This window comes from Cherax quadricarinatus, chromosome 43 (genome assembly GCF_038502225.1).
Source record: "Cherax quadricarinatus isolate ZL_2023a chromosome 43, ASM3850222v1, whole genome shotgun sequence".
Lineage (NCBI taxonomy): Eukaryota > Metazoa > Arthropoda > Malacostraca > Decapoda > Parastacidae > Cherax > Cherax quadricarinatus.
Window position 1 is genome coordinate 15,771,780 of NC_091334.1, and position 26,264 is coordinate 15,798,043.

General features: G+C 40.0%; 1 protein-coding gene across 5 annotated transcripts in view; it reads right to left on the reverse strand.

The window, feature by feature from the left end:
* LOC128694285 (uro-adherence factor A) overlaps window positions 1-23,582 on the reverse strand; it is an 83,714-nt gene extending 60,132 nt beyond the window's left edge. For 2 of the 5 annotated variants that reach the window (XM_053784356.2, XM_053784353.2), the window contains exons 1-3: window positions 23,436-23,582; window positions 6,063-6,171; window positions 1,550-1,662 (exon numbers count right to left, since the gene is read on the reverse strand). In XM_053784356.2, the coding sequence (XP_053640331.1) occupies window positions 1,550-1,583 (34 nt within the window). In that variant the 5' untranslated portion in view covers window positions 1,584-1,662; window positions 6,063-6,171; window positions 23,436-23,582. Of the gene's footprint in view, window positions 1-731; window positions 893-1,549; window positions 1,663-6,062; window positions 6,172-23,435 lie in introns of all 5 variants that reach the window. The other 3 variants (XM_053784354.2, XM_053784355.2, XM_053784352.2) reach the window with 3 other exon arrangements.
* Window positions 23,583-26,264: the final 2,682 nt, after the last annotated feature.

Consider the following 26,264-nt stretch of genomic DNA (forward strand, 5'->3'; position numbering starts at 1 on the left):
TCCCTCCAAACTGCTAATATCCTGAAACCCCTCCTTTAGAGTGCAGGCATTGTACTTCCCATTTCCAGGACTCAAGTCCGGCTATATAAAAATAACCGGTTTCCCTGAATCCCTTCACTAAATATTACCCTGCTCACACTCCACAAAAAAAAAAAAAAAATAAAGTTTTCTATTCCTTCTGATATGTAATTTATACAAATTAAAAGCATTATATGGTAAGTACAGATCCTTGTGGCACCTCCATTGTAACAGTCTGCCTTTCATTCCTCCTATGTTTTCAAGCTTCCAAATTAATCTCTCATGTTCTTTAAATGATGCATAGTGAGGAGACTAGATCAGAAGAAATGTCATGTCTAGGATCAACATTTTGTGAATATAATGCAAAGAATAATGAATGAAGAAATTAGGTAGGATGATATGCAAAGTACAATTCATAGTTTAAAGGGGCTGTGCAGAGGATTTTCTGATGCAGAAATAATGGAGCAAGATAAATTGTTAAAGAGGGAGAATAAATTTGGGCTGGATGGAGAAATGCAGGAGGTACCTGAGGAAAGACTGGAAGATGGGTATGAAGAAGATACTGTTAGGAGATAAATATCATGGGTTTTCTCAGTGCATTTTTTACAACAACAGGTTTTATTTACAAACGTAAAATTACTGTACTACATAGCACACACATTATTGCCTAAGTGCAAACAAGCTCCAATGAAAATAAGAACAACTTAAATTACGTATGCCCAAGCAGCTCCTGGGCTGTTGCAACTTTCCATCCAACATCAGGCAGCTGTCCAGGCATGTCTTGTGTCAGAAAGTGTCTTGAATGTTTTTAATTACCAAGCTCTCCCTGATTATTGCACATTAACCATGGCACCCAATTTGATTACTAGTGATACTGAAAGTTGGACAACAAATAAAGAATTTGTAAAAATGATGCAGAAAATACAGCTGTGATGTTTAACTTCAACATGGAAGAAAAATATGAAATGGAACCGAATATTTGTATATTTTGAATGAACAGAAAAAAAAAAATTGTGGTGAAAACCTAACATATAATACTGACAAGTTGTGGTTTAAGATACATGAGCAAAGACATAAAACATTTTCTGGAAATAGTTTGGTAGTGGGACTTTGTTCACTTCAAGCACCAGCAACAAAACTTTTCCATGATAAAATATCTCAAGTGTCTGCTCATGTGTCTTGAGCCACAATGAATTCTGTGTAAACTTCTAGTAACAAGGATTTGATAAATGGATTAGTACAACTGCAGCTCAATAAGACTGAAAAATGCAGGAAACCATGAAAATTCTCTAGACAGTGATTCTATAAATGGATTACTACTCCATAATGTCTGCGGCTCAATAAGATAGGACTAGTCACTTACACTACTTAAGCTAACTCACCTACCAAAAGGGGAAAAAAAAATTCAGGGGTTCGCTTTTTAAGATATGGGACTTTTTACCTATATACAGGTTACACAGTTTACAAAGCATGCTATTATACTGCACATAGATTGTTAGGAACATAACTACCATACTAAGGGTGAGCTTACTGTAGTGAAAAATAGGGTCTTGAATGTTCAGCATGCACCTGTAAGTCTGCTAGGAGCAGAAGCAAATGGTCTTTGGCATTTGAAGTGCTGTTGGAATGTGAGCATGGTGAGATCTGTGAAGGGATTCAGCAAAATTAGTAAGACAGACTTGAGTTTCGGAAGTTGCAGTTTATAAGCTGTGGAGAGAAGATGCACTTTGGTGGGTCATCAAAGATAGCTAAGGAGAAAATGGTGTGGAATATGTTTTCTCTTATTTTTTTTTTTTTTTGTCATCAATCACCCTGCTTTTGTTGAAAATGATTGTAGTGCACTAAGAATAAGTGACTAAATTCACAGCTGTACAGTACACTTAATACATTGAGTACACAAGGTACTAAATGCAAATTATTGGGTTAAAATGATGAATGTTATTGAAGCTCAAATATTTGAGCATCATACAAAGAAAGGGATCGGGAGACTTAATTATAAAATTCACCAGATCATATAACTGAAGGTGTGAGAAATGCACATGCTACACTGGCTAATTTTAAAATAACTCCCAGATATATGGGTGGAGAGGGAGGCTGATACAGCAGTTTTTACAATGGACATTAGGCCAAAATTGGAATATGTAGCTGCTGTGTGATCTCTACCCCAAGAAAAACATGTGGATCAGTTGGAAAAGTTCCAAAAAGCTACAAAATGGATCCAAGAACAAAAACTTTGAGTTATGATGAAAGGCACCCATACTGGCTGATAGGAAGAGATATGATAGCAACATATAAGGTTATAGCAAGACACAAAAGAACAGATCAACTTTTTTTAAGTACCTTCAATAGGCATAAAAACTGAGAAAAAACATAGAGCCAAAGAGATACCTGAGAATTTTTTCTTTAAAGTGTAGAAGAATAAAATCAATATAAAGAAGATACAGCAACTGCTGCAACTATTGGAGATTTAGAAAATAATATGATTTACACATTAATGGAGATTGACATCTGCTCCTAAAGCAACAAATAGGCAAGCAGATAATTACTTGTCATAAAAAAGAGAGAATGTGTGGAAAATCTGGTATTCTAAGAAAATAGAGTGGATGGTTAGCAGCATGCAACAACAACAACAACAAAAAGCAAGTGCGAACCCCAAGCCAAGTGTAGCATCATAAAAGAGTATGCATTAGACTGACAATTACATTACAATTACTGATGACTGTGTCTTCAAAGGTAAACAAGAACACCAAGTATACTTTTGATACTACTGTATACATACTTATATGGTACAGGGCGGCCATCACTAATCCGGCAATCAGTAATCCGGTTGCAACAGTAATCCGGCACTAATTTCGGCTAGCATAATTTCAAATTCTCAGGGTAGCCACACCAACCTGCTGCTACTGTTTCGTGGCACTACTTGCTGCATAAGTCATTCCAGTTTCTTTTTCTCCATTTATTATTATAACCTGCTTACTTTTAGCCCTAGCCATGGTTCCAATGAATAAAAGAAATGCTCCTCATTGTGGAAAGTACATACACAGTACATTGTCCATAAAAGATAAGGTGGCTTTGAAGCCACTGTAAGCTCAGCTCACTCAGGTAAGCTGTTATCAGTAAATTTGGGTCTGTGTGGTAAGTGTGCACTATATAAAAAATATACTGTAGCACGCAGTGCATGAGAAAAAACCGTGACTGTGTTTTTGGTGTAAAACAGTGAATTTGTGTTTTTTGTATGGTTTTTATGGTTGTATTCTCATTTTTTGGTCCCATTTGATAGAATGGAAGATATACTTCAGAAATAGAGAAGATTTTGATTGGTTTCACAATGAAAAGCACCTTGAAATTCAGCTCAAAGTAGCAGAAATGTTCGATTTTTGCCGATGTTCAAGAGTAAACAAATTATGTCACCATCCAATACGTGTCCAACTGGCCGGTGTAATACGCAGTCACAAATGGGTTGACATTATTTATAGAATTATTACAATAATGCAGTAGTCTGCATAACACTAAATCTTCTATGTTTTGTGTGAATAAAAATTAAAGATGGAAAGCAAGTGTAACATAAGAGGGGCCTGGAGACGGGACTAATCAACAGAGAAAATGTTATTTTTAGTGCCAGGAATGTCTGCATTGTTTATTCTGGACCCTATTTTGAAACTGGCATCTCTTGAAATTTGTGTGAAATTGGTCAAATTAAAAATTTCTGACCATTTTATTGGGTAGCTGAAATAGGTAAATGGGTGGTTTCTTGTACTCAATCAACAGAATAGAAGGAATACAGTGGACCCCCGCATAACGATTACCTCCGAATGCGACCAATTATGTAAGTGTATTTATGTAAGTGCGTTTGTACGTGTATGTTTGGGGGTCTGAAATGGACTAATCTACTTCACAATATTCCTTATGGGAATAAATTCGGTCAGTACTGGCACCTGAACATACTTCTGGAGTGAAAAAATATCGTTAACCGGGGGTCCACTGTACTAGCAATATAGCTATGAGTTTGGTATTATTATAATCAAAAGGAAGGACTAAACCTACCAGGGTCATACAGCACTGCTATGAGTTTGGTAGACTGGAACAATATAATGTGTCAAAAATAGGGCATAAAGTGGGTGAAATTACCAATGCGTAAATATCGCTGCTGGGTTAATTGTATTCTAACATAACCACTCTGTAATCCGGCAAAATCACTAATCCAGCACCCTACAGGTCCCCATGATGCTGGATAAGTGATGGTCAACCTGTACTATAATAATACATGTATCTGGCTGAGTATAAAATAAAAACGTATACTGCTAGTTTACGTACAGTACATGTCTGCTTTTTATTTTTATACAAATGCCTTAACCCTTTCAGGGTCCTCAGGCCCTCTCCCAGACTTGTTCTCAGGGTTGCCCAAATTTAAAAAAAAAAAAAAAAAAAAAAAAAAAAAAAAAAAAAAAAAAAAAAAAAAAAAAAAAAAAAATTATGAAAAGATAGAGAATCTTTTCCCAAGCATAATGACACCAAAAGTATGAATTTTGATGGAAAACTTACGGAATTATGCTCTTGTGAAGTTAGCGGTCTCGACGATGTTTACGCATCGGCGATTTTTCCCACTTTGAGCCCTCTTTTCGGCCAATTCCAGTGTGCTAGTCGACAAAAATCATAACTATTTCGCTAGAACTCCATTTTTTCTATCAAATAAGTACAAGAAACCACCCATTTACGATTTCAACTATCCAATACAGTGGTCAGAATTTAGCAATTTTGCCAATTTCACACAAATTTCAAAAGATGCCAATTTCCAAATAGGGTCCAGAATAAACAAGAAAGACATTACTGGCACTAAAATAACATTTCCTCTGTTCATTAGTCACATCCCCATGCCCCTCTTACATTCTTTTGCTTTCCACTTTGAATTTTTATTCTCACAAAAAATAGAAGATTTACCGTTATGCAGACTACTGCATTAGTGTAGAAATGGTATAAATAATATCAGCGCACTTGTGAAAGAATATTAGACTCACCAGTTGATGTATATTGGATGCTTAGCATGATTTGTTTACTTTTAAACTTTGGTAAAAATTGAACATTTCTGCTACTTTGAGCTCAATTTCAAGGTACTTTTCATTGTAAAACCAGTCAAAATCATCTCAATTTCTGTAATATGTCTTCCATTCTATAAAATGAGACCAGGTAAACTAGAATACAACAGTAAATACCATACGAAAATACAGTGCAAAGTCGCTGTTTTAATCCAAAAACACGGTCAAAGTTTTTTTTTCTCATTATGCACTGTGTGCTGCAGGATTTTTTTTATACTGTGCACACTGACCACATAGACCCATTCTTTCATATGTAGGCCTACCAGCTTTCTCTCACTAGATTTGAGGGCGCTAGAATTTAGGCGTACTAGTACGTCAAAAACCCTGATGCGTAAACCGTACTAGTACGTCCGAAACCCTGAAAGGGTTAATGACAATCCTACTTTCAATTTGTGTGTGTTTTTATTGCCACTTCTGAAATGCCTTCAGGAGGCATTTAATTTCTCGAGTCAATTTAAAAATACATAATGGTAACTACAATGACACTGAATACCTCATACAAAACCTGCCTTATTAATTCAGTTGCCATATTTTCAAATTATTTCTCATTACTTACTGTTAAACTGAAAAATATGAGTCCTTACTGTCAGACTTAATAAATAAAACTGCCTCACCTGGTGTTATAAAACAAGACTTAATAAATAAAACTGCCTCACCTGGTGTTATAAAACAGTGTTCAGTACCTTGGTAACCGACTACCAATTAGGATAAACACCAGTACTGAATTATTTACACATATGTACTGTACAACAAGACGATTTTAAACTGCTACCTTATGCAATGCTCAACTGGTCCTACAAATGGTGATCCTTAAACTTGGAAAGTAATAAACTGATTCACAAAACTACTATTTAGACATGCAAATCAAGAACAAAACACCTGTTTAATGGGAAAAGAAAAACATCAAAACTGAGGAGGACAAGAAGGGAAGAATTCAGCTTCTATACTTACTGTTTATCCTAGGAAATGTAGGTATTACGAACACCAACAGTCACCCTTAACTCCTCCTTCACTCCCTCCCATATACAACAGAACCAACACAACCAGTATGACCATCTTTCTGAAAATATATTGAAGATATTAGGTTAAAAGTCTGCATTCAAAAGGATTTTTTTTTTGCAATTTGTAATTATTCAGTCTTAATAGAAAATTTATTAACACTCAGTATATGCAATAATTGCAAACATGCGACACAAGATGCAAAATAACTCCCCCTGTGGCTAGTCTGCATACAGTATATAATAACTATTGCACTGTATACTAGAAAAAATAGCACAAGAATGTATAATCCTGTGATATCAACAATGGGCCATTCTTCTTTTTTAGACTGACTTATAATAGATCATGACATTATGGTACAGTACTGCATAGATCTTTTTTAATATTACTACTAATAAAACTTATAAATATTCAGTTGCCACATGAAACCAACTCCAATGCATTTTCTCAATTAATATTAATGTCTTGTATTTATTTTTAACTAATTAGCAATATGCATACAAAGCAAATGAATATCCACAAAGACTGAAAAAATGAAGTAGAATACCAACTTATAAGTCTAACTTCATAAATACTAGAAATTAATTAATGAAATAATAAAAACCATGGAATGTGATGGCAAGAAAAGTGAACATAAACACACAGGATAAGGCAGATAAATCAAGAGGATGCTTCCAGTCCAGATGATGGTTATGTTCAAAGCAAATTTTCATCTCATAAATGGAGACATAAGAATCAAACACATCCCAGTAGTTAAAAATACAGTCTTTCTAAAAGTAGAAGTCAGAAGAAACATTGGTGATATCCTAAACATTAGTCAGATTTGCCACTCAAAATGCCTCAATTTGTACTGGACTGATGAAGCCACTGTGTGGCGAAACTCTTTCTCAATAAAGATTCCCATATGTTGCTTAAGTGTATCAATCTTCAACTTGTCAGTTTTCAAAACCATTCATCACAACTGTCAGACACTGCATCATCATGGGATCTTGATACAAGATCCCATGATGATGCCATGGTGATGCTTTGCCTCACCTGACTACAGTATACAAGCCACGTCTACGGCCCTATGCTGTACATTCTACAAGATTGATGGACTGAACACATTGACTCCAAGCTGAGGGACTGATTACCTCAAACTCCTCCTCTCCTTACACCTTTCTACTCTGTATTGGACTGATGAAGCCACTGTGTGGCAAAATGTTTCCTCAATAAAGATCCCATATGTTGCTTAAGTGTATCAATCCTCAATTTGTCGGTTTTCAAAACCATTCCTCACATCACCCATGTTTAGTTTGGTAAAAATCAGTAAATACCAATAAATTAGTGGCAACTGCTATTTAAACATTACCATAATATGCACTTCTTCTCAACAATAGGGACTAACCTTCCCAGCAAAATTTCAAATCCAACTTACTACTCAGGTTAGCAATTACCTCAGTGGCAGTTATCAAGGCTAAATTTACTCTTTAACTTGTGGATATAAATATTTTACTCACTTTCAGCACAATTTGAAAAAAAAGAAAATAGTAATTTACATCAGGAAAATTCTGAAGGAAATGGTCTCATATCTGCAACAGAAACTGCTCCCAACACAAGCAAGAGGCACAGCAGATGTAAAATACCTCCAATGAGAAGTAGGGATGCAATGAGTACACTAGATCATAACTCAAGAATTTTCAACATGTTTCCTTCATGCATAGAGAGATTTACCAAGACTCCCAGCTGTCTCCAAAGATAACTTGGTAAGTTCCTCAAGTTAGTTCCTGATTTGCCAGGCAGTGGTGCCTACACTGGACTGTGTGGCAGCTAGTACTAACAACTTGGCTGATCAGGCCACCAATCACAAGGTCTAATCTGGGCCCAGGCTGCAAGGGAGGTTACTACTGAAATTGCCTTCAGGTAATCTCATGGAATTTTGTTCAGTTGTAATTTTTAATAAAAACACAGTACAAGGCACTACACTCAAGCACTCAACCATGTGTATGTTAATTACAGAAACCAAAGCACAGTACAAAATAAAAAGGAGAAAAACGAGAAATTACAATAAAAATACAGAGAATATGGGAAAAACATGAACACTGTTAAAGCTAATAGAAAGCAAGAATGAATGTAGGTTAACATATCCTCATAAAACTAACTTCACTGGTCTCCTGACTCCCTCCTGCAGCTGTCACCATGTCTAAGTGTTCACTGCACCAAATTAAGAAACAACAACAACCCTCAGGCCATTGTGATCCTTAAGGGGCGTGGGAGTGAGTTAAAGGGGTGAGAGTGAATTAAAGAGGCTTGGGAGTTCAAGGGGTTTATTGAAAGGGCATGTGTGTGAATTAAAGGATTGTGGGAGTGGATTAAAGGCACACGGGAGTTAAAGGGACATTAGTGAGCTAAAGGGGCATGGTGGTGATTTAAAGGGCCCTATAATTCACTCCCACACCCCAATAACTCACTCCAACACCCAAATTACTCACTCACACACCCCAATAACTCACTCCCACACCTCTGTAATTCACTCCCACACCCCTATTATTCACTCCCATACCCTATAATTCACTCACACACTCCGATAATTCACTCCCACACCCATATAACTCACACCTCTATAACTCACTCCCACATTTTATAACTCTCACACCCCAATAACTTTCTCCCACACTCCTCCCACAGCACTACAACACCCACACACTTCCCACCTACACTTCGGCGTCTAACCCTCACCCCTGGCCTTAACAAATTATTCAAATATCCTCTTAGGTACTGCAAGAGCAGCGGCCATTACAGAATAATAGTGACGTCTGTCGCCTCTGACAAAACAACTATTGAGTGAATGATGCCCAAATGCCTCGGCATGATAGTGGCTGTCTTTGTACCAATCATATTATATGTAAACACACATTGTAACCTTAGCAAAGAAATAAAATTTTATTTTACTATTTTTATTTTATTATTATTATTATTATTATTATTATTATTATTATTATTATTTAAAAGTGTTTCCTTTTTGTTGAGAGAGAGGGGGGGAAGGGGATTAACTCTACCCTAGTCAGAAACAGCCAACTGGTAGTGAAAACAAACATAATCACGGTCAGTATTAAATGGCATCAGCCAGGACTGTGCTGATGCAAATTCCTTTGCTATGGTAAGATGATCAGTGCACTTGTATATGACGTGGTCAGTACACGTGTATGTGACGTGTGCCGTGCATGTGACATGGGCGGTGCAGGTGTATGTGACGTGGTCAGTACACGTATATGTGACGTGGTCAGTACACGTATATGTGACGTGGTCAGTACACGTATATGTGACGTGGTCAGTGCAGGTGTATGTGATGTGATCAATAAACGTGTGATGTGATCAATGAATGTATATGTGATGTGACCAATGAATGTGCATGTGACGTGATCAATGAATGTATGTGACGATCAATGAACATGTGACGTGATCATTGCACTATGTGACGTGATAAGTAGACGTAACTTGATCAGTGCATGTATGTGATATGATCAATGCACGTGAAACATGATCAATGCACGTGTAGTGATCAGTACACGTGTAGCGTGATCAGTGCACGTTTGACGTGTTCAATGTACATCTGACGTGCTCAATACACTTGTAATGTGATCACTATATGTATAAACGTGATCAGTGCACGTTCATGTAACGTGATTAGCGCACGTAGCGTGATCGGTACAGGTGAACGTAATGTCATCATTTCTTATATATGTAAAGTGATCAGTGCACGTATGGAACGTGATCAATTAATGTATATGTAATCAGTGCACGTAACGTGATCAGAGCACGTATGTAACGTGATAAGAGCATGTACATAACGTGATCAGAGCAGGAAACGTCATTAGAGCATGTAACGTGATCAATGATCAATGAATGTAACGTGATCAGTGCACGTATAGGGCGCCAGGTCACCATCCGGAAAAGACCCGGGCCGGGACACGTACCGGTGAATCATTCAAGTGCTCGTACATGTAACGTGATCAATACACGTGTGATCAGTGCACGTGTAATATCAGTGTACGTATATGGCGTGATCTGTGCATGTGCAACGTAATTAGTGCACGTGTATAACTTGATCAGTGCACGTATATAACGTGATAAATACACGTATTTAACGTGATTAGAGCACGTGTGACATTACTGCACGTGTATAACTTGATCAGTGCACGTGTAATGTGATCGATACACGTTTGTGACGTGATAAGTGCACGAATGTGATGTGTCATTGCACATGTGGGATCACGTATGTGATGATCATTGTATGGAGTATGTGACGATCAATGCACGTTTATGTGACGTGATTAGTGAATGTGACGTTATCAATACACTATGCGACGCGATCAGTGCACGTTTATGTGGCGTGATCAGTGAACGTACATGTAATCAGTGCACGTATGTAACATGATCAGAGTACGTAACATGATCAATGTGCATTATGTAACGTGATTAATGCACGTGCGTGTAACGTGATCAGTGCACGTGTATGTAACGTGATCACGTGTGTAACATGAACAGATTACGCATGTAACTAAGTACGCACATATAACGTGATCAGCGCACGTATGAGACATGATCAGTGAACGTATGTAATGTGATCAGTGCACGTGTATGTAGCCGTGGCACCAGGTGTTAGGATATATGCTCAACGTTCCACCCGTGCCATGGATTGATCCTGGACCCCTCGGTGTGTGAGTGTAGGACGCCACCAACCAAGCCACGAGCACCCATAAGGCGGCCATGTTTCTTACTGGGTTTATTGTACACTTTCTTCTTTATCTCTCACTCCAGTATGTTACTATGGCAGTGTGTAGGCTCGGGCCCAGTACCTATAGTATCAACCACGTACCTCTCCTCGACTCCGCTTAGGACTCTGAGGTGTTCCCAGTACTCCGAGGTGTCCCCAGTACTCCGAGGTGTCCCCAGTACTCCGAGGTGTTCCCAGTACTCTGAGGTGCTCCCAGTACTCCGAGGTGTTCCCAGTACTCTGAGGTGTTCCCAGTACCCTGAGGTGTTCCCAGTACTCTGAGGTGTTCCCAGTACTGAGGTGTCCCCAGTACTCCGAGGTGTCCCCAGTACTCCGAGGTGTCCCCAGTACTCTGAGGTGTTCCCAGTATTGAGGTGTTCCCAGTACTCTGAGGTATTCCCAGTACTCCGAGGTGTCCCCAGTACTCCGAGGTGTTCCCAGTACTCTGAGGTGTTCCCAGTACTCCGAGATGTTCCCAGTATTCTGAGGTGTTCCCAGTACTCTGAGGTGTCCCCAGTGCTCCGAGGTGTTCCCAGTACTCTGAGGTGTTCCCAGTACTCTGAGGGGTTCCCAGTACTCTGAGGGGTTCCCAGTACTCCGAGGTGTTCCCAGTACTCCGAGGGGTTCCCAGTATTCTGAGGGGTTCCCAGTACTCCGAGGTGTTCCCAGTACTGAGGTGTTCCCAGTACTCTGAGGTGTTCCCAGTACTCCGAGGTGTTCCAAGTACTCTGAGGTGTTCCCAGTATTGAGGTGTTCCCAGTACCCTGAGGTATTCCCAGTACTCCGAGGTGTCCCCAGTACTCCAAGGTGTTCCCAGTACTCCGAGGTGTCCCCAGTACTCCGAGGTGTTCCCAGTACTCTGAGGTGTTCCCAGTACTCCGAGATGTTCCCAGTATTCTGAGGTGTTCCCAGTACTCTGAGGTGTTCCCAGTACTCTGAGGTGTTCCCAGTACTCTGAGGGGTTCCCAGTACTCTGAGGGGTTCCCAGTACTCCGAGGTGTTCCCAGTACTCCGAGGGGTTCCCAGTACTCTGAGGGGTTCCCAGTATTCTGAGGGGTTCCCAGTACTCCGAGGTGTTCCCAGTACTGAGGTGTTCCCAGTACTCTGAGGTGTTCCCAGTACTCCGAGGTGTTCCAAGTACTCTGAGGTGTTCCCAGTATTTTGAGGTGTTCCCAGTACTCTGAGGTGCTCCCAGTACCCTGAGGTGCTCCCAGTACTCTGAGGTGTCCCCAGTACTCCGAGGTGTTCCCAGTATTCTGAGGTGTTCCCAGTACTCCGAGATGTTCCCAGTATTCTGAGGTGTTCCCAGTACTCTGAGGTGTTCCCAGTACTCTGAGGTGTCCCCAGTGCTCCGAGGTGTTCCCAGTACTATGAGGTGTTCCCAGTACTCTGAGGTGTTCCCAGTACTCTGAGGTGTTCCCAGTACTCTGAGGTGTTCCCAGTACTCTGAGGGGGTTCCCAGTATTGAGGTGTTCCCAGTACTCTGAGGTGCTCCCAGTACTCTGAGGTGTTCCCAGTACTCTGAGGGGTTCCCAGTACTCCGAGGTGTTCCCAGTACTCTGAGGGGTTCCCAGTATTCTGAGGTGTTCCCAGTACTCCGAGGTGTTCCCAGTACTGAGGTGTTCCCAGTACTGAGGTGTTCCCAGTACTGAGGTGTTCCCAGTACTCCGAGGTGTTCCCAGTACTCTGAGGGGTTCCCAGTATTCTGAGGTATTCCCAGTACTCCGAGGTGTTCCCAGTACTGAGGTGTTCCCAGTACTGAGGTGTTCCCAGTACTCTGAGGGGTTCCCAGTATTCTGAGGTGTTCCCTGTACTCCGAGGTGTTCCCAGTACTGAGGTGTTCCCAGTACTGAGGTGTTCCCAGTACTGAGGTGTTCCCAGTACTCTGAGGTCTTCCCAGTACTCTGAGGTGTTCCCAGTACTCCGAGGTGTTCCCAGTATTCTGAGGTGTTCCCAGTACTCCGAGGTGTTCCCAGTACTGAGGTGTTCCCAGTACTCCGAGGTGTTCCCAGTACTGAGGTGTTCCCAGTACTCCGAGGTGTTCCCAGTACTCCGAGGTGTTCCCAGTACTCCGAGGGGTTCCCAGTACTCCGAGGGGTTCCCAGTACTCCGAGGTGTTCCCAGTACTGAGGTGTTCCCAGTACTCCGAGGTGTTCCCAGTACTGAGGAGTTCCCAGTACTGAGGTGTTCCCAGTACTCTGAGGTGCTCCCAGTACTCCGAGGTGTTCCCAGTACTCTGAGGGGTTCCCAGTACTCCGAGGTGTTCCCAGTACTGAGGTGTTCCCAGTACTCCGAGGTGTTCCCAGTACTCTAAATACTTTATTGGCTGCATGCGGGCCGTAAATCTTTCTTGTTTGTTCCACCTCTGATATATCTCGCTTGCCCTGAACGGAGCTTCCAACACTCATGAATACGTGATCAGTGCACGTAAATACAACGTTATCAAAGCACGTGAGTTTAATGTGATCAAATCATTTGAGTGTAACGTGATAAGTGCATGTGAATGCAACGTATCAGTGCACGTGAATGTACAATGATCAATGAGCGTATATGTAACGTGATCAATGCTTGTGAGTGTAACACGATCAATGCACGTGAATGTAACGTGATCAAAGCACGTGAATGTAACGTGATCAATGCACGTATATCAAATGTGATAGGCGCACGAGTAACATCTGTACACATGTAACAGTGCACTTAACATCAGTACATGTGTAATTGTGTAACATCTGTGCACGTGGGTAACACGATCAATGTACATGGCCCTGGTCAAGGACTGAGCCGCGGGGGCGGTGACCCCCGGAAATCCCTCCGGGTAGTGGGTAACAATCAGCGAGCGTGTGTACCATAATCTGTGCACGTGTAACATCAGTGCACATGTCACATAAATGCACACACAACTTCAATACACATAACAGCGCACGTATAACATGATCAGTGCACGTGTGTAACACGTGCATGTGGGTTACAATCAGTGCACGTGTAACATGATCAGTTAACATGTTTAACATGAGCACGTGGGTTACAATCAGTGCACGTGTAACAGTGCATATGTAACAGCACGTGTAACAGTGCATATGTAACAGCACGTGTAACGTCAGTACATGTACTCACCTATATGTGGTTGCAGGGGTCGAGTCATAGCTGTCATATGATCATTGCACGTGACATGATCAGTGCACGTGTACAACAACACACAGTATTCAAGTACAGTGCACGTAGTAATTAGGTAAGACACCTGGTGCTGTGTGGTCACACTACAACTGTCCTCGTCTGGGAAGACAGTGACACCTGGTGCTATGTGGTGGTCACACTACAATTGTTCTCGTATGGGAGGATTGACACCTGGTGCTGTGTGGTGGTCACACTACAACTGTCCTCGTCTCGGAGGACAGTGACACCTGGTGCTGTGTGGTCACACTACAACCGTACTTGTCTGGGAGAACAGTAACACCTGGTGTTGTGTGGTCACACCAACTGTCCTCGTGTGGGAGGACAGTGACGCCTAGTGCTGTGTGGTCACACTACAACTGTCCTCGTCTGAGAGGACAGTGACACCTGGTGCTGTGTGGTCACACAACAAATGTCCTCGTCTGAGAGGATAGTGACACCTGGTGCTCTGTGGTCACACTACAACTGTCCTCGTGTGGGAAGACAGTGACATCTGGTGCTGTGTGGTCACACTACAACTGTCCTTGTCTGGGAGGACAGTAACAACTGGTGTTGTGTGGTGGTCACACTTCAATTATCCTCGTGTGGGAGGACAGTGACACCTAGTGGTGTGGTCACACTACAACTGTCCTCGTGTGGGAGGACAGTGATACCTGGTGCTGAGTGATGGTCACACTACAACTGTTCTCGTAGGACAGTGACACCTGGTGCTGTGGTCACACTACAACCGTCCTCGTGTGAGAGGACAGTGATACCTGGTGCTGTGTGATGGTCACACTACAACTGTCCTCGTGTGGGAGGACAGTGACACTTGGTACTGTGTGGTCACACTACAACTGTCCTTATCTGGGTGGACAGTGACACACCTGATGCTGTGTGGTGATCATACTTCAACTCTGGAAGGACAGTGCTTCAGTCTCCACCAGGCTCGTCTTCACTGTTTCAGATGCTGGGTGGGTGATGAGAGGGGTGTCCCGTGTCCCATGAACCTAGCCCGTGCATCTCGACTCATACAAGGAGATGAGCGAGGATATTAGTTTCCTGGACTAATGAGCTACATAGAACTACTGCTACATTGAACAAACAATTATATCACCAATGTTTTACAGGGTAATCCTAAGATATTAAGATAAAATACTACTCCAGTAGCTGTACCTTAAAACCTCCAAGAAGAGCCGCTGTTTAATTCCCTCAAACTGGTTTCCCATGAGTTACAGGGGCTGGAAATCTTCACCTCGACCCACTCAAGAAGTTTAGCACCTTCACATCAACACTTAAAGGCCCAAGAGCTGTAGATTAACACCTCCAAGAGAGACAGGCTGCACATCAACATCCTTAACAGATTTACAAAATGGAACTCAACCTAGTCAAACAAAATCACTCGACATCAGACGAAACTGGGCTGACTATATCCATAGAGTTTTTCCGGTTACATGCTTAGCTAACGAGAAACTGGTTTTTTTTTTTTTTTTGTGGTTTTGGTACAGTAACTATTTTTCCCTACTGCCCGGTATCAGACCAGGACTCCTTGGTGAGGAAATATTACAGGATTAAGAACTACTGAACATACACGACAGTAAAGGCCATGTGTACACTGAATGTGAGTAAAAATATTTACCTATCATCTTCACGAGACAAGGAAAGGATCATCAATACTACCAGTGCAAAAAATTTTCACACTCGCCTGACAGGACGGTAGGACTGTACTTCTCTGGATGGTCGCTGTAACTAGGTTGGTTATGTCCATAGAGTTTTCCCCTGCTACATACCATGGTGAAATGCGAGACGATTATTTTTGGAGGATGTTAGTATCACTGGCATATCAGATACCAGGAGACTGATCTTTAGGAGACTCAGTGCGGTTGTTCTCCTGTGCAACATGTTCTCCAATATCACATTTTAAAAAAATTATATTTCAGCGCTTGATTAAGTTCAATTTTTCTAAAACTGATGCTGAGTATCTGATAAAAAATTTCTACCTTCCTAACGGCTAAAGAAAACTGATACACAAACACCTTCATACTCCACAATGGTAAGTATGATACCCCCCTTCCCCTCCAATTTTGTTTAATGCCAGTGCTAAATGTTGGATACTGATATCAAGACATTAGCAAATTGGCACACTGAAACAAATGTTCAATAAAATTGGCAAATTCACATTTATACAACCCAAAACTAAGCCAATTATAAGAAGTATTCTCCTTTTACCACAAAGAGACAAATGATTTCCACTTATTAAATCAATGTTGATATTTTGAAGCCATTCACAAGAGGTATGATCAAGAGACTGCACTGAAAAATAAGTACCTAGGTTCTTAAGTAAAGCTGGTAAACTGACACCTACACAGTTCAATACCAATATGAACTTTGTTAGGTAAAAGGACAAATGTACATCTAATACCACAATAAAATGTCATTACTGCACATGTGACCTTTTACCTAACATGTTGTCGGTAACTCTACCAACATTATCACAAAATGAACATTCCTTTAATGAATATACAGTACAAAAGTTTTAAATGCCTGAAACCAATCAGAAGTGACAGTTTCAATGCATGGGAACCTTTAAGCTACAATATTTGCAAATTTGTTAAACTGATATATTGGCACCAACAGCACCCAATAACAACCTGAATTTTCCTCTAAGTAACTTACACCAGCAGTGAAAGCTTCAAGCCTATCAGAAGAGATGTTCTCTAGATATCACACAATGTTTGGAAGAAAAAAAAAACCTGACAACCACTACAGGTATGTATCCCTTTTCTGAGTATACCTAATAAAATATGAAAATACATGGGACTTTTAATTACAAGTCAATTGGGTAAGTAAACCACAATAGCCAATGAAGACTCAAAGCCCATCTTCACATCTGACATTCTTGTAGGTGGTATTCCTAACCAGATGGAGCACTTCCTAGTTTTATCACATTCATGAAGAAGCATTAAACCCATAGGGGGACCACACAGCACCTGGAGCACTTCTGGTGTCCCTGGTTTATCTATGTGTGAACCTTCAATGCAGTACCTATTTGTAACAGCTAATAAATGCCTTATCAGACTTTTCTCCACTTCTATATGTCCCTCCCTTGCCTTTGCACATTGAGATTAAGTTGACCATATTCAGGAAATCTATAAATATTTTAGACAGTACTGTAATATAATTCTGAACAATGGTTCTGAGGGCACATGGATGTTTTATGCATGTAACATTTAAAAATTATTCAGACCTAACCTAGGATAACCCAACAGTCAGAGCAATTATTTCCATTGAAAAGAAAGAAAAATGTAAAAATCTGACAATAAGAAAACACTGCAGCTAACATGTTTCTGGCAATGCCTACATAAACTGAGGTAGAAGGTAAATATTTTATGAATTTTTCTCAGTTACCTGCATCCTTCTCTCTATGTTAGTAAACTGCTAAATTTTCACCTATACAGCCTAAGCACAAAAGGTATTATCCTTCACACAAGATGCATCAGCCATTAATGACCAAAACCATTCAGAGGGCCATACTGAAGTTATTTCACAGAAAAATACCATAGAAAATATACAGATACAATATTGTGACTACCTAATAACCTGTACACAGAAGACAAACTTATGACAACCTCTCCCACTACTACTACTTTCTCCTCTGGTGCCACTACTGGCCCTGGCCCTGCCACCCCTCTTGTTTATATACACTTGCTCTCTTCCTTTCGTGCTTGTGTGTGGCTAGTTAATGGTCCAAGTCAGCCCAAAACTTTGTAAGTAAGTTTGTCTCCTATGTGTGGGTTGTGTAAAATACCAGACTACCATTTTAAAAAAGAAAACTGGCAAACTGGTACCTCCATACTCAAATAACAATACCAGCCTTTTCATAAGTAGGACACACCAGTGTTGAAAGTTTAGAGGATCAAAAGGGGCTTTTTCAAGCTATCACACAGGAACCAAAATCAGGAATAATGTTCAATACAAAATTAAGGAACCAAAATCAGGAATAATGTTCAATACAAAATTAATCAGAAGACACATGCATAAGCTGATAGCTGCACAAACCTTCCCCTAGTTGGACCACCAGCAGTGAAAATTTGAAGCCTATTGGTTGAGGTGTTCTCAAATTATACATATAAATCTTGGAGAAACAAAAAACATTCAGGTATCCACATAACGGTGTCCCTTTGAGGATGCCTAATTAACTTAATGCTCAAAAAAAGGAGCTGCAACAGAAATCGTCAGACATACAAGAAACAAGTTTGATATGCCGTGGGTTCAACTCAACCTGTGTAGAAATGCCATACGAACAAATTTTTTAAAAACATAGAATACTGCCAGAATATTCCAGAAGTTCTTAGCTGTCAACTGCTTCAAAAATAATTAAAAAAAAAACAAAAAAAAAAAAAATGAATTCGATATAAATTTATGTGTATCAGTGTAAAACATATCTAATGTACCTGTTTTTCCAGATTCCAGTCAGCATTTATATGCACTCACACCATATTTCTATCCTTCAATAACTATATTAATCCATAAGTATAACTGACACTACAATTTTGTATCACTCTCTTTAGATTAATCATGCTCTTTTAATATATAATTTAGAGTTTTGTTACTTAAAATAATCATTATATTTTAGGTAGTAATCTTCAGTTTAATTATATTAGACTTACAATTCAGATAATCTAGCTTTAGATTCTCGCTCTAGTCTGCCTGAAATGCTCTGCATAACATCACCTAATTTTGTAACCATTAACTGAAGTTTACCTGGAGAGAGTTCCGGGGGTCAACGCCCCCGCGGCCCGGTCTGTGACCAGGCCTCCATTTAGAAAATAAAATTTGTATCTGAGGTACTGTACAGTATAATGGTAAAATTTTGTTACATTTAGATTATATTTGATCCCCATGAATTACTTAGGTCAATTTACTGTATTTTCATATCCACACAATTACAATGCCCTATTGTGCAGTATTTCCATAACTATGCCAATTATGGAAATATTATAGTTAAAGCCTATTAAAATAACAATGAGAATGTTTTTTATGAATCCTTTACTTTTTTTAAGACAAAATAAAAAAGCAAAATAACAAAAACGACACTACCAAATTTCTGCCACTAATACAATCGGCATTAGCCAATACCCAAAATTAAGCTGATTCCTACTGTATGTCATCAAAATTAGCTAATAACAACTGATACGTAAAGTAAAAGGACACAAGTGCAACTAATGTGACATTTATTGTGGCAATGTTTCGCTCTCCAGGAGCTTTATCAAGGCTTGATAAAGCTCCTGGAGAGCGAAACGTTGCCACAATAAATGTCACATTAGTTGCACTTGTGTCCTTTTACTTTACATATTGTCGGTAATTCTACCAACTTTATTACAACAACTGATACCAATACTTAGCCACACCTCTATTATTAACTTTGAGACTGCATTTGACTAGGTGAAAACATGTGTTAAATTTTATCATTTGTTACTCCAGTTGCTTAAGAACATTCATTAAAACCTGGTTTTAGTCACTTTTATTGCTTATTTTGCATAAAATTTGTGCTACATTCATGAATAAGTTTATCAGTTTCATTTATTTCTTCTAGAAGTCATTTACAGTATATACTAGACAGTTTAAGCTCAGTGGAAGAGTGATCAATTTACTATCTAAAGGGCTTGAGTTCTGCTCCCAGGCAAGAAAAGAATGGGCAAGTCTTCTTACTCTAGCTTGTTCATGTTCACTTAGCAGTAAATTCTGTATTCCATGCATTTGCAGTATACAAATTTGAGAATTTGACAATGTTTTCTTATGTGAAATTACTAAAATTTGCATTTTTTTTACCTTGTTTATTTTCTTTTGGATTTTATAAAAATATACATTAGCCTATTGCTGAAATTTAGCTGGATTTCTAAATCTCTCATCTTCTGAGGAGCACGTTTTATGAATGTCAGTAATAAAATTATAGCAATATTTAAAGATATATGACCTCTGAAACGAAATGAGCCCTAATCTGAAAAAAGTGTTCAGTGACATGACATTCCTATGCTTTGTGGTTTCCAAAATAGACTTTCACAGGACACTATCAGCTGTTTTATTAAATTCTAAACAAATGCAATATGGCCCTTCATTTCTGGGACAAGCATAAGAGCTTAGCAACTATGATAGAATTTTGCTAATTAAAAGCAGGTTTTTGCTCTCCAAATATTTTTTTTAATTATTTTTTTAACAATGCTCATCAGTGACATAGGCCTATATTTAAAAGGTCTTCCTTGTAACCTTTTTAAACTTGGTATATACACAGGCATTTATCTTTCAATGTCTGTACTCATCAAGTTGTGGTTGCAGGGGTCGAGTCATAGCTCCTGGCCCCAATCTGTATATGTGTGCACGTGCACTCACACTGTTAAGTGTTTCCTGTAATTTACTATAAGGATTAAAGCATTCTCAATGTTACTATACATGTGAAATGTAGCTAAAATGACCTACATGTGAAATGTAGCTAAAATGACCCACATGTAGTCAACAGCTGAACCTAACAAGCTAAATAGCCTGTTGAACATCATTGCAAAGTTTATCAATTTACCTTCTTATGAAATCCCCAAAAATATTTATCCTGTAGTGAATAATTTAGTTCTGCACATTCTTTCAAAACCAATGGTGATATTTAAATCTCTGGTCATACTGTTTGCTTTTTCATGACATTATACAGCAATAGTTTCATTACTGCTACAGAGCTTTGGTTACCTCAATTGAGTCCATTCTAAATGACTTTCTGGAAATCAAATTCACTTCCATCTCAAGAAACTAAATATGAATCTCTAAGAGTGTAAATACTCAAGAACTATATATCTGGTATTGTATCTCGAATATCATTTCCCAAGCAGCATTTTTTTTCTTTTTCCTACATTCTCTGTATTTCGTTATCACACTAACATTGCGTTTTACAAGTTTGTGAGATAGCTCACCTCCAGCACATGTTACAAGTTTGTTCTTTTAAAAGATTTTTTTTAGCACCATCCAGTACATTCCAATTCACTTTCTGATATATCTTATATTATATTTTCCCTCTTTAAACTGATGTTAAATAAAATTGTCTTAACTAAATACTGAATGACCTAAACAGAATGATCTGCTCCTCAGGCAGTGAGGCATGTTTCACCGGCATCCAAAACAGTATAACACATACATGTACTTTATATGTACAGTTTCACTACATACCTTACAAGTTTCACAACATAACCTAGTTTCAGTACACAACTTGGCTACATTATAACTTAGTACTGATACACAAAATTACACTTCATAATTGATCATTTATTTCTAAACACAACTTCACCTCTGCAACATAACTTACAACTTTACTACTAAGCTCACTTTAACAACAAAATTCACCTTCTCAAAACAATTTAGTTTCATATCATAGTTTGACAACTTAAGTTTGTTTCACTATACAACAATCTCACTACGTAACTTTAAAGTGACATAGCATCACTTACACCTTCACTGCATTACTCTTACCTTTACTAGTAAGTATATATTGTATATATTATATATATATTATATACATATATATATACATATATAATTATATACATATACATATATAATTTATATATATATATATATATATATATATATATATATATATATATATATATATATATATATATATATATATATATATATATATATATATATATATATATATATATATATATATATATATGGATAATGAGAACCTTCAAAACTAGGGAGGCCAAGCCCATGATGACACTCTTCAGGTCACTTGTTCTATCTAGGCTGGAATATTGCTGCACACTAACAGCCCCTTTCAAGGCAGGTGAAATTGCTGACCTAGAAAATGTACAGAGAACCTTCACAGCGCGCATAACGGAGATAAAACACCTCAATTACTGGGAGCGCTTGAGGTTCCTGAACCTGTATTCCCTGGAACGCAGGCGGGAGAGATACATGATTATATACACCTGGAAAATCCTAGAGGGACTAGTACCGAACTTGCACACGAAAATCACTCACTACGAAAGCAAAAGACTTGGCAGACGATGCAACATCCCCTCAATGAAAAGCAGGGGTGTCACTAGCACGTTAAGAGACCATACAATAAGTGTCAGGGGCCCGAGACTGTTCAACTGCCTCTCAGCATACATAAGGGGGATTACCAACAGACCCCTGGCAGTCTTCAAGCTGGCACTGGACAAGCACCTAAAGTCAGTTCCTGATCAGCCGGGCTGTGGCTCGTACGTTGGTTTGCGTGCAGCCAGCAGTAACAGCCTGGTTGATCAGGCTCTGATCCACCAGGAGGCCTGGTCACAGACTGGGCCGCGGGGGCGTTGACCCCCGGAACTCTCTCCAGGTAAACTCCAGGTATACATATATATATATATATATATATATATATATATATATATATATATATATATATATATATATATATATATATATATATATATATATATATATATATATATATATATATATATATATATATATATATATATATATATATATATATATATATATATATATAGCAAATATATATAACATACATAAACATATATATATATATATATATATATATATATATATATATATATATATATATATATATATATATATATATATATATATATATATATATATATATATATATATATATATATATAATAGATAGTATGATGGTTAATTATTCTATTATTCTTTTAAGAAGGAAAATACTGATACAGAAATATGGGTAAATAAAATTTTATTTGAATTTAAAAAAATACAAAGGGCATATACAGTAGTAATTATGAGTGACTTATCTTCTTAATTATTTACTTAAAAGAAGTCAATAAATTACATTAAAAGAGAATCGTGTTTCGAACTGATTAAATATATATAATTATTATACGAATAAAAGTTACATATATGATGACTTAACCTACGATAACCCCTAATATTCCTAGATATTATTTTGGTATTATTGGGAGTTATTATCTGTGGTGTAATACACGGGTAAGTCTTTGGCAAAGTAGAAATAACTGTGAAGTATTTATGTGTAAGTTGGTGCTGAGTAGAGAACATTGTAGCCAGAGAAACAACAGCTGAGCAGAAACCAGCCAAATCCCTACAAATACGTCAATTTCCAAGAGTTTTGGCCCAATTCGGCGCCGAACAGCCATAATTTGGCTCCGGCACAAAAGAGCCGAGGCTGCAGTGTCAAAACGGCAAGTGCAGGTGTCAGGGAGCGGGGTAAAAAAAAGGCAAGAATTGTGGGAGAATAAAATGTTGGTGAGGCAATCACGCTAGCTGCATCTTCTCTCTTGTTTGTTGTTCTCTGTAAAAGCTGCCTTAACGACCACACACACTTCTACACATTTTGTCGCTCAAACACCCACATTTATCCACAAACGAGTGAGCCAACTTACGGTGCGTGTCTTGTAGCATGAACTTGATTCAAATATCACGTCGAATAAATTCGATAAAGGCACTAAAAGATAATTTCAACATATTTCTCCCCACCAACCTGTTCCAAAAACGGGGATGGCGGGAGGTTAATGCGCATGCGCCACCACCCACCAGTGCTGTCACTCGCACTGCAATAATCAACCTTGACTAACTTATTCTGTTATAATATTTACCTGATTATAAACATTTTAACCAATCCGTGAATTATTTATTGTACCTCTCGTGCATAATGGTGGGTAGTGGGGGCACTTTTGGGGAGATGGGGAGCAAAATGGGAGGAATTGTGGGGAGGGGTAGGTTGGTATGAGGTGAGTCGCCGGGAGGAAAGGAGTGACAGGTGGGGAAAAATTCTCCCGCTGATAGAGACAACTTTGTGTGGTGGATTGAAATTCTTGGTCCAGAGACCGCAGACTCTATCCACCCTCACCATGACACCACTTCACCATCCCTCTCTCCTCACGCCCTCTCACGCCCACGCATGAACCCCCCTCACTCACGCCCAACTCCAAAAACAAATTCAATTAGCAGGGGAATAAAAAAAATAGGCGAGATGAGATGTGAAGGAGCGTTCTCAGGGAGGGCAAAATTACGTGCGTTTGTTCACGCCTCTGAAACACGGCGGTGGTGGTGGTGGTAGTTGTGGTGGTGGCGGTGGTGGTGGTGGCGGCGGTGGTGGTGGTAGTTGCGGTGGTGGTGGTTGTGGTGGTGGCGGTGGTGGCGGCGGTGGTGGTGGTAGTTGTGGTGGTTGTGGCGGTGGTGGTGGGTGTTGTGGTGGTGGTTGTTGTGGTGGCGGTGGTGGTGGTTGTTGTGATGGTTGTGGTGGCGGTGGTAGTAGTTGTGGTGGTAGTTGTGGTGGTGGTTGTGGTGGCGGTGGTGGAGGTTGTTGTGGTGGTTGTGGTGGCGGTAGTAGTGGGGGTAGTTGTGGTGGTGGGTGTGGTGGCGGTAGTTGTGGCTGTGGTGGCGGTGGTGGTAGTCGTGGTGGTTATGGTGGTGGTTGTGGTGGTGGTGGCGGTGGTCGTGGAGGCGGTGGCCGTGGTGGCGGTAGTGGTGGTGGTTGTTGTGATGGCGGTGGTCGTGGTAGTTGTGGTGGTACTTGTGGTGGTGGTGGTGGTGGCGGCGGTGGTCGCGGTGGTGGTGGTAGTGTGGTGGTGGTTGTGGTGGTGGTAACAGTGGTGGTAGTAGTGGTAGTGGTGGTGGAGTGGTGATGGTGGTAGTAGTGGTGATGTAGTGGTGATGGTGGTAGTCGTGGTGGTGGAGTGGTGATGGTGGTAGTAGTGGTGGTGGAGTGGTGATGGTGGTAGTAGTGGTGATGGTGGTAGTAGTGGTGATGGTGGTAGTAGTGGTGATGGTGGTAGTAGTGGTGGTAGTGGTGATGGTGGTGGTAGTGTTGGTAGTGGTGATGGTGGTAGTAGTGATGGTGGTAGTAGTGGTGGTAGTGGTGATGGTGGTGGTAGTGTTGGTAGTGGTGATGGTGGTAGTAGTGATGGTGGTAGTAGTGGTGGTAGTGGTGATGGTGGTGGTAGTGTTGGTAGTGGTGATGGTGGTAGTAGTGGTGGTAGTGATGGTGGTGGTAGTGGTGATGGTGGTGGTAGTGGTGATGGTGGTAGTAGTGGTGGTAGTAGTGATGGTGGTAGTGGTGATGGTGGTAGTAGTTTTGGTAGTAGTGATGGTGGTAGTAGTGGTGGTGGTAGTAGTAGTGGTGATGGTGGCAGTAGTGGTGGTAGTGGTGATGGTGGTAGTAGTGGTGGTAGTAGTGTTGGTAGTAGTGATGGTGGTAGTGGTGATGGTTGTAGTAATGGTGGTAGTAGTGATGGTGGTAGTAGTGGTGATGGTGGTAGTAGTGGTGATGGTGGTAGTAGTGGTGGTGGAGTGGTGATGGTGGTAGTAGTGGTGATGGTGGTAGTAGTGGTGATGGTGGTAGTAGTGGTGGTAGTGGTGATGGTGGTGGTAGTGTTGGTAGTGGTGATGGTGGTAGTAGTGATGGTGGTAGTAGTGGTGGTAGTGGTGATGGTGGTGGTAGTGTTGGTAGTGGTGATGGTGGTAGTAGTGGTGGTAGTGATGGTGGTGGTAGTGGTGATGGTAGTGGTAGTGGTGATGGTGGTAGTAGTGGTGGTAGTAGTGATGGTGGTAGTGGTGATGGTGGTAGTAGTTTTGGTAGTAGTGATGGTGGTAGTAGTGGTGGTAGTAGTAGTAGTAGTGGTGGTAGTAGTAGTAGTAGTAGTGGTGATGGTGGCAGTAGTGGTGGTAGTGGTGATGGTGGTAGTAGTGGTGGTAGTAGTGTTGGTAGTAGTGATGGTGGTTGTGGTGATGGTTGTAGTAATGGTGGTAGTAGTGATGGTGGTAGTAGTGATGGTGATGAAGGTGGTGATATCTCACATGTTCACTATCACCAAGCACTCACCATGATATACATGCAGTGTATAAGGCTGAAACTCAGCATCAGTGAGTGACTGGCTTTCACAACAGTGACTCACTGTTGATGAGTCTCGCCTCTCACTCACTGAGTAAGTCCATAAGGAAAATTATGTACTCCAACATGGACTTGATGCTGGCAAAGTCCTCCTCCCCAAAGAAGCTAAATAATAATATTAATAATAATATTTAGGGTAAAAGTTTACCACAAGAGGACTACTGCGGCAACAACAAGAACACTCATTGTTCATATTACAAAGACAATACTAGTCTTTATTTGTTCTCTAACGTACGTGCTGAGAGATACGTACCTCTCTTGTATACACATCGACAGATACGCATCTCAGTGTATATACATTGAGATATAAGTGCTTCAC